At 47.0% G+C, this 13,361-nt stretch overlaps 1 protein-coding gene across 1 annotated transcript in view; it reads left to right on the forward strand.

Moving 5' to 3' along the window:
- The window catches only part of CTNNBL1 (catenin beta like 1), a 179,065-nt gene that overhangs the window by 158,464 nt on the left and 7,240 nt on the right, over positions 1–13,361 (forward strand). Inside the window, exons 14-15 of the mRNA XM_017859113.1 lie at positions 7,702–7,839; positions 8,071–8,143. Coding sequence (XP_017714602.1) covers positions 7,702–7,839; positions 8,071–8,143 — 211 coding nt within the window. The remainder of the gene's footprint in view (positions 1–7,701; positions 7,840–8,070; positions 8,144–13,361) is intronic.

The following is a 13,361-nucleotide window of genomic DNA, read 5'->3' on the forward strand; positions in this document are numbered from 1 at the left end:
ACATACCCAACACAGGGCATGTACAGCAGGTACGGTTAATGCAGGAGCCCTGCTTTGCACAGTAAAAAATGCTGCATGGTTGCTGAGTTGTCATTGCTTCACAAAGAAGACAGTCACCTTCAGGCTCTTCAAAGGTGAGAGTTGAGTGAATTGATTTGTGGAAGACTCCCTTTAAATCTTAACTCTCCTGTCTGGTTCAGATACAGTCCAACATACATATAGATTTTCACTCTGAAGTTTTGTAAAGTGAGAAATATTTACGACACTTAAGGAAGTTACTGGATTTGTGGAACGTCCCTTTAATCTCTGCTCATCACATTCCCATTTGAAGGGTACGTGATTTGCATGCCCCTGTTGTCTTAAAATGGCCTAAGGTCACAGCAGATCCAGGGGTTGTGTCTTTGTCACAGCGAAGATGAATTTATTGATGAAAGGATGAGCTAATCATCAGTGTTGGCCATCATGTCCTGTTGCGGCGGTGATGTGTGTCTCCAGCTTGATACATTTCTCATAGCGGCTCCTCTCTCTGGGAACGCCATCAGCCAACATCCTAAATACATCCACATACCAATATGCAGGTAGAAATCTGTTACAGCTGGCTATTGAAAGTGCTTTGGTCCTGGACATGCCCCAGATTATCAAAGCCAAAAGGAACCTTCAGGAGCACCGAATCAGGGAAACAGGGGTGAGGCACACTGCCACTCTCCCCTTCTGCAGTCAGGGTGGGCATCGCTAATGGTTTCAGGGCTGCTTCCGCTGAGCTTCGCCTCAGCTTCACGGCAGATTTTTGTATCATATTCTGTACTCACTGCAGTGGGTTGAGTTGGCACTTGGGATGAACCCTGTTTGCCTTCCCTGATCTAGTGCAGGCTTCCTGTTTCCAAGCAAAGCTGAGGCCAAGAAAAGTTAAATGACTTGCCTAAGGACACTAGTAAATTAGTATTCGAGCTGGGATCTGATCCCATTTTCTTAGGTCTCTGTTCCACCTTGGCAGAGGAACTTATTTGTAGAATTTATAATATATATCATAGTTAAGTGGAGTTCCAGTATCTAATTTGAATGTTTCCTGCACTCACACAAGGTCTCTTGAGAGGGAAAGAAGGCAAGGGGAAGCTGGGTGCCTTCTTTAGAATGGGATATTTGTAACCTGTTAGTTCAGTCTCCATGTACTAAGGAGGTTGGGAGGCAGGTATGATCTCCACATGAGCCAGCTAACTTCCGTCTGTTCTTTTCCTTGCCATTTTTAAAACATGTCTCATTGGTCGGTTGGGCATAATTCAGTTTTTCCCTGCCACTAGAGAAACAAGTGCAGTTGTATGTCTTTAGTGCATAGCCGTCAGAGTATTATAGATCAGACCGCTTCAGTTCCTCCAGGACCTTTGATGAGGGACGGTATAAATACGGCAGGGAGAAGCTTGCGGTGATAATTTTTTTCTAGAACTCTTACATTGCTTCTCCAGAGACTGACTCCTAGCCAGCTGATCATGGGTGGAGTTTACAACAGCCATTTTGGAGTTTCAGGCACCCTTCAAAGTTCTTTCAGATGGCCAGCTCTACCTCCTCACACACAGATAGCCAAGGAATCATCTCGAGTCCTTATCTCAAGATCAGCTTTTTATGTGGCTATGTGGCATCTTGGGGACCCATAAAAGGAGTCAGAAGTGTATTAATCCATTTATAAGTTGACCCTGTCTATATGAAGTAAGATGGGTGGAGAATAAAGGTGACGCCATCTTCTTTAGATAGAGAACTGCCCACGCTTTCTCACTTTTTTATTTTCCATAATCATTCTGCTTATTTTATTTCCTTTTAAACACTGAGTACACATTTATGTTTGGCTTCCCTGAATCCATTCAGCAGTAAATATTTGATGCCACAGAGTTGTAACAGGCTAGATAAGGGCTATCCTGACAACAGTCGACTTCACTGCACGCTGGTTTCTATGGCACTTCTAAAACTGTCAGGGCAGAAACTTCGTCTTCAGAAGCCAATCTCTGTTTCATCTCTGTGCATGTTCAATGCAGCAATGGTGATGCCTTTCTTGGAGATGAGCTATAGTCATATCTCAGATCTACATTTGAAAATTTCACTTTCAAATCATGTGGCCATACGGCTAAAAGTAGAATGTCGAATTGAACATTGTCAGAGTCTTGATGTTCTGAGGAAAGAGAAGAAAATGGAGTTTGGCATTGCTCTGTTGAGTTTGTTCTTTCTGCATGACAATATAGAGAAACTAGAAGGTGCAGTGTGTACCTGACTGGTGAAAAGAAGATCAGATGATGGAGAAAAGTATGAAAAAGGAAAAAATCACCAGGGGTACTTCTGACCTAATTAGAGAAACTTAATTTTGCTAAGCTCCATTCGTGAGCCTCCTTATCACGCTAATATTTAACATCTTCCTTTGTTCTCCAGACAACTCTGAAATCTATACCCACACAAACATGGTAGTATGAAAAGAGCATGGACTGGGGTTTGAGTCCCAGTTCTGCCACCCACTAGCCTTGAGGAGCTTGTTCTGCCTGAGCCAGCTTCCTCATCTAAAATGGGGGTAAGAATCCCTGTCTCTCAATATTATTATTATTATTATTATTATTATTATTATTATTATTATTTGAGATGGAGTTTTGCTCTGTCCCCCAGGCCGAGTGCAGTGGTGCGTTCTTGGCTCACTGCAATCTCTGCCTCCCAGGTTCAAGTGATTCTCCTGCCTCAGCCTCCCGAGTACCTGGGGTTACAGATGTGCACCACCACTCCTGGTTAATTTTTGTATTTTTAGTAGAAACAGGGTTTCACCATGTTGGCCAGGCTGCTGTCAAACTCCTGGCCTCAAGTGATTCGCCCCCCCTCAGCCTCCCAAAGTGCTAGGATTACACATGTGAGCCACAGCACCTGGCCCCTGCCTCTCAATGTTTCTGAGAGGTAAATTAGTTAACATAAGCCATAATAAGCCAAAAAACAAAAAAACCTCCCCTTACCCCTTTCTGTTTCCATTAGTGATACTGATGTCCCACTGTTGTTCTCTCCAAGTTGACTTTTCTGTGCCTTTATGCGTGCTATTATTTCCTCTGCTTGGAATGTCCTTTTCAGCCTATCAAACTCCTTCAAAATCTAGCTCAGATGTTACATTTTCTTTAAGCACTCCTGACCCCACCCCGCAAACAGACTTAGTCCAGCCTTCTTCTGGATTCCCACAGCACTCAGTACAGTTTGAAAGGTCCTTTATAATAGTCATTATTACATTTTTCAAAAAGAATTTCATATTCATTAACCTCATTAGATTATAAGCACCTCGATTATGTAGACTGTTTTATCTTTGCTGTCCCAGCACAGCACCTGGCACAGTTAGCTGTTCAAGACATCTCTGTTGAGTGGGTAAATGAATGAGTTCCACTCCAGGTTCCCCTGTTTGTGACCTCCCGGGGCCTCTTCTCTTCCCTTCCCCTTCTCACGTAGGCTGATACCCTGGTCTTCCAGCTATGCACTCTACCTGCCTCTCGATGCTCTAAGCCGATGTGTCCATCATTTGGCTGTTTGCATATTCTGATTCATGACATTTTCCTGCACAGTGCTGGCTGATGGTCTGTAGCCCATCATATCTGACTTCTCTGGCCAGCCTGTATGCCTGCTATCAGCTCGCCCTCCAAGGCACAGTCCTTCCGCATTTCCTGATGTTTTCACTTCTGCCCCAGCCATGCAAGTCTCAGCACACACAGCTCATTAAAAAGCTTTGAACTTCTCCCTTCGTTGTTTTTCAATACTGTTTGGCAAATGCTTTCCAAGAGCCTACTAAGGGCCGGGCACAGTGCCTCATGCCTATAATCCCAGCACTTTGGGAGGCCGAGGTGGGTAGATCACCTGAGGTCAGAAGGGGAGACCAGCCTGGCCAACATGGTGAAACCATGTCTCTACTAAAAATACAAAAATCAGCTGAGTTTGGTGGTGGGCACCTGTAATCCCAGCTACTTGGGAGGCTGAGGCAGGAGAGTTGCTTGAACCCGGCACTCCAGCCTGGGTGATAAGAGCAAAACTCCTTCTCAAAAAAAAAAAAGCCTACTAAGCAAAAAATGCTGCACAAAGTGCTTCCTAGGTTACAAAGATGAGCACAGTATAGCTCTTACTTTCAAGGAATGCACACAAGGAAGAGGCATGGATCTGAATGGCTAATTCAAGGGGGACCGTGGGAGGTACCACAACAGAGGTACAAATCCAGGGTGTGGGGATTTGTGCTGAATCCCCACTGAAGGGGACTGAAAAATCATATCTGCTTGGGGATCTCAGGGAACATTTTGTGAGGCACATCACATTGTAGACTTTCAATATATGATGATAGAGACTGAGGAGTGGGCGGTACCAACATGAGGAGCAAGGCAAAGAGACCAGGAAGGGAACCCAGGCCTGTCTGGGCTGGGCTGGGGTGAGGGAGAGTGAGCAGAAAGTATGGCCAACACAAGTCTTTTCTTGTAGGGCCTTCACACAACGCAAAGACTATACCTCTAAGGTGCTCCATTCTTTTGTCTCTGCCCATCATGCACCCTGAAACCTTACCCAAAAGTCACTTCTTCCAGGACGCCCTTGCATTTCACCCAACCCCGATCAGCACCTATCACAATTATTTTAACATGTGGGCACACTATACTTACTTTCTGGCCATTTCCTAGAAGTTTGTGACTTCCACCGACCTCTTCAGTGGTTAAAACCAGGGCTTCCCTTACCTCCATTTTCCTTATTTTACTGCCTTAATTCAGTGCTTAGGGTAGTGTTCTTGCCATTAGGCACTTAGTAGGGCCAGAGGTCTCAACACTGTGCCAAGTTACTCGTTTCCACATCAAAGATGAATCCCACACGATTCCTATCCCTGGGGAATCCGTTATGAGCAACTTAACCTCTGTGTGCTTTGGTTTCTAATTCATACAATGGGATGAATAATCCCTTTCCTGCCCTTTTAAAATTTGGTAGTAACTGCTGAACACGTCAGAGTTCCGGAGCAGGAAGTCATGATTATGAGTAAATGAGAAACTAAAGAGAACCTTCTATTTTTAAACCCATTGGACATCAGTCCAGTGCTCCATGACTACCTCGTGAACATTAATGCTATTACCAGATTACCAATGAATTTGCTACTAAATGAAGCTAGGAATTAGTGTTAGTGATTTGCCAGGCAGTACAGGGCCTAGCAGTCTGCAGGCCAAAGAGGATTCAGATTTTGTCAGGGGCACATGCTGCATTTCACATGTCTAACACCCTCCAGTCTAACGCCCTAATAAGTCACAGGAGTCTCCTCTGTAACCCTAGACCTCTCAGACTTGCTGTCCTCATATCCAGTCCTCCCAAGTAGATTCACTCATTTCCACATCAAAGATAGAGGCCTCATAGGAACGAGATGAAAAGTAGCCTTGTGTTGCTACCAGCTGGCCCCCCGGGCAAATAAAGAAGTGCATTATCTCTGTCTAAATAGTCTCTGAAGGATTCTTGGTGGAGATTGATGACCACAGTGGTGAGTTCTTCGAATGTGGAAGAGTGGAAAGCAGGATCCCAAGGGCTTCCGTCCGTGACAGGAGCCCGAGTTGTCAGAAGGAACGGTGGCCATAAAGCTACCAACAGAATTATGAAATGGATTGTTGCCATCAGAAGCATGTATTGAGTACCTGCCTTCTTAGGCCCATGTGCTAGTCACACAGAACAAGTCCCCACACCCAGTTCTCACTCCTGAGAGCTCATAGCCCAAACCGGATGTCTGGCTGGATGCAATGGCTCACACCTGTAATCCCATCACTTTGGGAGGCCAAGGTGGGAGGATCACTTGAACCTAGGAGCTCGAAGACCAGCCCAGGCAACATAGTGAGACCCTGTCTCTACACACACAAAAAAGTTTTAATTAGCTGAATGTAGTGGCATGCACCTGTAGTCCTAGCTATTTGAGAGGCTAAGGTGGGAGGATCACTGGCGTCCAGGAAGTCGAGGCTGCAGTGAGCTGACATCATGCCACTGCACTCCAGACTGGACAAGAGTAAGACCCTGTCTCAAACAAACAAAACAAAAAAACGGAGATGTCTTTTTTCCTCTCATTGTCTCATTGGCTGCATAGATGTGTACTGAGCTAGGGCCCTACCTTCACAGAGCTCACAGTCCACTCCCACGAAATAAAGGCTGGAGACAGAGAGAGCTGGTGGGGACTGAAGTCAGTGTGAAGATGATGGGGAGGAGAGGAGGTCATGTTGCAGAGTTGTTTGTCAAGGTGCTCTCAGCAATTTTAGAAAGGAGAGTTGTTAGCCTTAAATAAAAATCAGGAAAGCCTTTGTGATGGATGTAGCTTAAAAGTGATATGAGCTTGAACCATACCCCAGAATCCCAAGGAGGGAAAGCAGTAGGGCTCTGAGCCATCTTGGCAGAAGTGTTAACAGCGCACAGGATGAGGGGTGGGAGGATTGGGGTTGTGGGGATGGTAAAGATGTTAAAAATTGATTGCACAACTCAATATATAAAAGTTGTTAGATTGTACACTTTCAATGGATTAATTGTATGTGAATTATATCTCAATAAAGCTGGGTTTTTTTTTTTTTTTTTTAAAGGAACCTACTAGGGAGGACTGGATATGAGGACAGCAAGTCTGAGAGGTCTAGGGTTACAAAGGAGACTCCTGTGACTTAATTAGGGCTTTGGCCTGGGGGGTTTTGGACGTGTGAAATGCAGCATGGCCTCTGACAAAACACCTAAGCCAGAGGGCTTATGTACGCAAGTTGGGTGCCTGTGCCATTGGTTTCAGAGTTGTGGAGAAAGGGGACCTTTCTCTGCTGTGGTTAACTTGATTTGGAAGGGAGATTTAAATATACAGATGTTGCTCGGCTTACGATTACATTGCATCCGGATAAACCTACCATAAATTGAAATTATCATGAGTTGAAAATGCGTGGCTGCTGGGTGTGGTGGCTCACGCCTGTAATCGTAGCACTTTGGGAGGCCGAGGTCAGGAGTTTGAGACCAGCCTGACCAACATGGAGAAATCTCGTCTCTACCAAAACTACAAAAATTAGCTGGGCGTGGTGGCACACGCCTGTAATCCCAGCTACTCAGGAGGCTGAGGCAGGAGAACTGCATGAACCAGGGAGGCGGAGGTTGCAGTGTGCTGAGATTGCGCCATTGCACTCCAGCCTGGGGGACAAGAGCAAAACTCCATCTCAAAAAAAAAAGAAAAGAAAATGCATGGCTGACTGGGAGCTGAGGCCACTACCAGCCTTGCAGGAGAAATACAGTTTCTACAGCATGCCTGTCACTCTCACCCCATCATAAAGTTGATCCATGGTAGGTCAGAGGCCAACTGTATCTTACAGAGAGATTATGGAGGCCCAAACCAAGGAGTAAAAAATGAGTGGAAGCAGATAAATAGCTTAGATTTGTGTCCCTTCAGCTTTTTTTTTTTAGCTTTTTTTATATGTGGATGAGATCATTTTGGCCCTGATTCATCAGATAGGAAAAAATAGACTTTAAGCTCGCCTCCTGGGGCTTCTGTAGTCCATTAAGAATGAAGAATGTGAAAGGTACTTTAGAGTAATGGGAGATGTAGACAAATCAAAAAGATGAGGTGGTTTTCTTTTGCTGTTGTTGTAGTTGCTATTTTTGTGTGTATTATGGCCAGACTAGGAGTCCATTCTTTCCTCCCATTCACTGTCCAGCTTTTATTCCTAAACGTTCATTTGTTTCTAGGACATGGTCCGGCGAGGAGAGATCATAGACAATGACATCGAGGAGGAGTTCTACCTCCGGCGCCTAGATGCGGGGCTCTTTGTTCTCCAGCACATCTGCTACATCATGGCCGAGATCTGCAATGCCAATGTCCCCCAGGTAGGAGGGTCTTCCCCTGCATGGGCCTATCCATCCCTGCCTCCTTCCTCGCCAGCTGCTTAGGTAGACTCTCAGGGAAAGAAGGGGATTGCGCTCTCCTTGAATTCCTTTACTCTGTGTCAGCCTTCTTTTTCAGGGATGGGGTGATGTAAATAATTTCAAGGTGATACATTCTGGTGTGTCAGGACAAATGGTTGTCTTTCTTTCTGTACCCATTTTTTCCCTTATTAGATTCGCCAGAGAGTTCACCAGATCCTAAACATGCGAGGAAGCTCCATCAAAATTGTCAGGCATATCATCAAGGGTGAGTTGGATGCTACTTATGTCTGAGGCTCCAGAGGTCTGAGCCTCTGTCAGTGTTGCTGGTATTTGGTGCGGAGCATTTTCTGCAACTGAAAGCCTAAGTTGTCCATTTCACTGTGTGTCCAGGTCATCTTTGTCAGAATACTGAAGACTAGCCTCGTTCTCTGCCTCTGACCCTCCAGTTCCAGAACTTCCAACCGTAAACAAGAGGCACAAGGGCTTGAAACAGTTGTTAATTTTTTTAAAAAAGCAAAAAATTCAATTCCAAACTACACATAGTGGAAGGAAATTGCTTTCTTAGGGAAAAAAGCAAGGAAATGACAAGAAATACAATAGTCTTTCCTTATCCACAGTTTTGCTTTCAGTTACACACAGTCAACTGTCCGGAAATAGATGAGTACAGTACAATAAGATACTTTGAGAGAGAGAGAGGCCACATTCATGTAACTTTTTAATAGTATATTGTTACAATTGTTCTATTTTATTTAGTTATTGTTGTTAATCTCTTACTGTGCCTAATTTATAAATTAACCTTTATCATAGTTATGTAGTTATCATAGGTGTGTATCTATAGGGAAAAACACAGTGTACATAGGATTCAGTACTGTGTGCAGGGTCAGGCATCCATCAGGGGTCTTGGAACATCCGTCAGGATGTGGGGCACTACTGTAACTGGAATTCTGCAGTGAATTGAGGCAATGTGGAGTGGTGGAAAGAGTATGCCTGCCTTCCGGGCCTAGCTCTGCCTCCCCTAGCTGCGAGCATGATTACAGCTCTATATTTACCTGGGAGAAATTTTGCAAAGGTTACAGGAGGTACTACAGCATCCAGTCTGTACCTGGCACACAGTGGGTGCTCAGTCAGTGTGGGTATCCCTCCTTCCCACCCACCCCATGGAGTTCCCTAAATGCTGTTGGATCTTCGACTAGACCTGACTCAGCCGGAGAGGCCTCTGGCCGGTGAGCAAGCCCCCAGTCACAAGGCAGGGCCCCTGTTCTGAGCTCTGGGTGCAGCCCCACCCTCAGCCACCTGGGGACTAACTGGGGAGCACCAGCTGGCACGTGTGGCAGTGGAGGCCCATGTGGGAATTTCCAGTACTGACGACGTCTGAGTTCAGGGAGAGTCCAGATGGACTGGGTGACTGCAGACAAATCAGTGTTCCCCTCGGGCTCTCATTCTGCCCATTTCTAAGATGAAGGACTAGGCTAGATTTACTCAGAGCTTGCCTTTAAGTTGCTTCTAGCTCCCATTCCAGGTGGCAGGTGAAATGTGAAGATAAATGTAGTCCACATAGTGAAGCGAAGCAAGGTTAAGAGCATGGGCTCTAGGGTCAGAGGCTTCTGGATCCGAATCATGGCTCTGTTGTTTACTGTGTTACCTCAGGCAAGATACCAGTTGCTCTTGTGACTGCCTAGAATGGGCAAGGGGATTGAATGAGGTGACACAAGTTAAGAGTGAACGTTAGTGTGAGTATTACAAAATACCACGAAGACCATTGCCATCATTATTTTAAGTGAGACATGGCCAAAATCCTGTGGGAAGCCTTGTGAGAGAAGTGGCATTGAACTGGTCTAAGAGGCTAGGACAGAGGCAATCCAGAAAGCAACAGCACTGTGAGTGAAGGCATAGGGACTGGAAATCTCGTGTCTGCTCAGCCCTCCCCATCCGGGAATGGTAAATCCATTGCGCCCATTTTGTAGATGGAGAGTATGAGGCATTGGAATCTGTTGTTTTCTCCTTAGAGAAAAAGAGAGTAAAGGGGTCCAGTGGACACACTTAGCCCCACTCATGCCTTCCGGAGTGACACCCTGGGAGCTCCTCCTCAGTGTCAGATTCGTGTGAATTACTGCTGAGAGCATCATTTCGCCTCCTCCCTGAGGGGTAGCTGTGGTGATTTGCAACTCCAGCCTTTAAATGGCATTTACTTCTAACGCCCACTTGTTCAATTAGAACTTCTTATTACCCTCAGTTCTACTATCCTGCATTGAGCCTTCTCCCTGCACCTCCGTCCTTGTAATCAAAACAGTGATCTTCCAAGAAAGGAAAAGTATTTTTAATGGGTGCTGACATGTAGTAGTGGGATGTTTTTCTTTCTCAAACCCTGCCACACACAACCTAAGTGATTCGCAATTTTCCATTGTTGTGAGTCCCGGCCTCTGTCTCCCTCGGATGCTGGTTTATTTCCCCAGTGCCTTTTAAGTCGCTGAGCCCACACTGGATAGTGAGTGGAGGGTTGTTGAGTGGGCACCTGAGCAAGCGAGCAGATGAGTGAACCGGTGAAGGGTCTGCACAGGCGCCATCTTCACTCCCACCCCTCTGCTTTTCTCCCCCACTGCTTTCTGCCCACCCTCACCTCTACCACCTCCATACAGACCCTCGCAGCCATCCTTCCAGGCCTGGGCTTAGCCCTTCGGTTCTCTCCCCATCACCCTTCATAGCCAGCTCCTTAGTCCATCCCACCTCTTCTGCCTCTGAACTCAACCTTGAATCCATCCACTTCTCTGCATCCGTTATTCCCATCATAGCACCCTGTTTCTTTCCATCCGAGCCCTTATCACAACCTATGATTGTTTTTATTTATGTGTTTGTTTACTGCTTTTGTCTGTCTCATACATTAAAATATAAGCTCCATGACGGGACATTGTCTGCCTTGTTCACTGTGTCTCCCCAGCACCCAGAGCAATGCCAAGCACATGATGGGAACCAGTAATAATTTCAGACATTGCGGAATGAAACCCTACCCTTGTATGAATTTAATGTGCAAACATTGACTGTGACTCTCCTCGGGCTAGCTGGGCACAGTGCTAAGTGCTGTGCTAGAGGTGTCATACCGCAGCTGCCCTCATGGAGTTTACGGCCTTCCGGGGACATAGAGTATAAATGATTGACCATAATCCAAGCCCAGTGGAACGCATGCTCCAGGAACTACTCAGCTGGCCCTGCTCGATGCCAGGCTCTGTGTCCAGTCCTAGAGATACTAAAGGAATAAGCGAGATCCCTATCCTTCAGGCGTTCACAGTCTAGGCGAAGAGGCTCAGAACTAATTAGAACATGCTAAGCACTTGTCAAGTTGTGAACAGTGTGCTGAGGGAGGGAGTGTCACAGAGGCAGTTATGGAAGCAGGGAGGGAGCCGCTTCTCCTCCTCAGGACTAGGACTGGTGCCCAAACCAGGTAGAGGGAGCAGAGGCCCAGAGGAGGACAGGGCAGGATGCAGTGGCCTTGGGGAGGACGATAGCCCAGTCAGGGGGTGCCAAGCAGAGATGCAGGAGGCTGGAGTGTTGGGTGGGGTGTGGCTGGGCCGGGCTCTTGAGTTCTGCTAGGTGCACAGTGAGTTTGGTGTACAAGGGGTGACTGCATCCCTTGATTGACCAGCAGACAGCAGACATTCTCATTAGTGCGCAGGGAATCGTTTGGGAAATTTGAGGTCATCAGTGTGGAGGTGATATCTAGATTCTGGGAATTGAACGCCATTGCTCAGGTGGAAGAGGCCCCGAACATCACGCTGGCAATTAAAAGAGTTCTCTGTAGATGGAAAGTTGTCATAAAGGGTTCTCAGCCCTGCCACTGGCATGCCCCTGTCCTGTCCCACCCACGCCAGGGGAAGCCAGTCTGCAGCAGGGTGTGGAGCCTGTGTGGTGTGGCCTGCCTCTGGGAGCACCCCTGAACAGGGTGCTGCAAGGACCCTCAGGAGCCCTCACTTGGGTGGAGAGGGTGGTGCTGAGGTTGACAGGGTTGAGGCTCCTATGGAGGTGGGAGGGTTGGGAGGCTGGGGTCTTCTGGGACCCCCGTCCAAAAAGCCCATCTGGTTCTCCTTTTCATACCACCCCCCTCCTCCTACCCTTCCTTCCATCGAAAACTCAAGAAAACAAAGCCTCATAAAGAAAACCAGCTCATCAGTCTGTTCTCTTTGATTTTAATTTTGTTTTTCAGTTTCGGTTGCTTCCTTTTTTTTCTTTAACATACTAATTAGATGCAGGCTTTTTTCTTTGATTTTATGGCCTACATATTTCCTAAGTTTTGCTGGCAGGATGACAGCTGATGTATCCCTTGAGGTCTCAGGAAAACGCTGATGAGGCAAGCCCAGCGGGGGACTTTTCCCGTTATTTTCAGCCCCCACTCTCACCATTTCCTCCCTCCTCTGTTGGGGGTGCCAAGAGCGCAGGGAATAATTGATGGCTCATTAAAGCACCTCTCTCTGCACACTGCTTACTCGGCACTCCCGACGTCCAGCCTTCCCCAGAACCAGCAGCACCTCTGGCCGGAGGACTGTGGGCCCTCCTAGGGAAACGTGGTCTGAGGACTGAGATTACCACAAAGAGAAGGGCAGATGGGGCCATGTGCTTGCGACGACAGCAACAGGCTTCCTGCCATTTATCGCTGTGGTGCTCGGCGCCCCAACTGGCAGGGAGAAGGAGTCAGTTACTGCAGTTGGGGTGCGTGCTGAGGTGGTGCTGTAGGCTTGTTTGTGCTATTCCAGAAATCCAGGACCACGGTAGGTAGAGTGGTCACTTACCGAGCTCCTACCTCCTCTGGGTCAGACATTTGGGGTACAGTGTCATAACCTCTGGTCCTCACAACAGCCCTGGAAAGCGGGGTAACCAGGAGACTGAGACTCACTGAGCTTCTTGGAGGTACCTGGGTCTCTGGTGATGTAAACTGGATCCAGACTCAGAAGGAGCTATGCACAGCGGTAAGGAATGTGCCAACTGCTGATCGGCCCATATGCTCCTATGGGCTTTTAGGAGAGAAGAAAAATGCAGGGCACCCACCTTTAGGGAACACCCATCACAGGGTGCTAGGCAGTCTTCTAAGATAAGTGAGACACCCAGGAGACTCTGTTCCCCGCAGGCATACTTCCCTCACAAGTCAGGTGACCGACCATAGCGCAAAGCAGAATGGAGCCAGTGCTGGGATGCAGAGGTCCAAGGGGAATGAAAATGGCACAGTTCACTCACAGTTAATCTGGCTGGACATGAAAAGGAGCCCAGAGATCCAGGGAAGCTGTACGGAAGGCGTGGCTTCTTTTTTATTTTTTATTATTGTAATAATAATCTATCATTTTGACCATTACTACCATCACTACCATCTATCCACAGGCCCTTTTTTTGCATCTTGCAAAACTAGAACTCCCCGTTCCTCCCTCCCCCCACCCCCTGGCAGCCACCATTCTGCATTCTGTCTCTGTGGCTGCCTGCATGGGAAGGGTTTCTGTAGGCAG

The sequence above is a fragment of the Rhinopithecus bieti genome, unplaced genomic scaffold (assembly GCF_001698545.2).
Source record: "Rhinopithecus bieti isolate Rb0 unplaced genomic scaffold, ASM169854v2 scaffold_38981, whole genome shotgun sequence".
NCBI classification, from domain to species: Eukaryota; Metazoa; Chordata; class Mammalia; order Primates; family Cercopithecidae; genus Rhinopithecus; species Rhinopithecus bieti.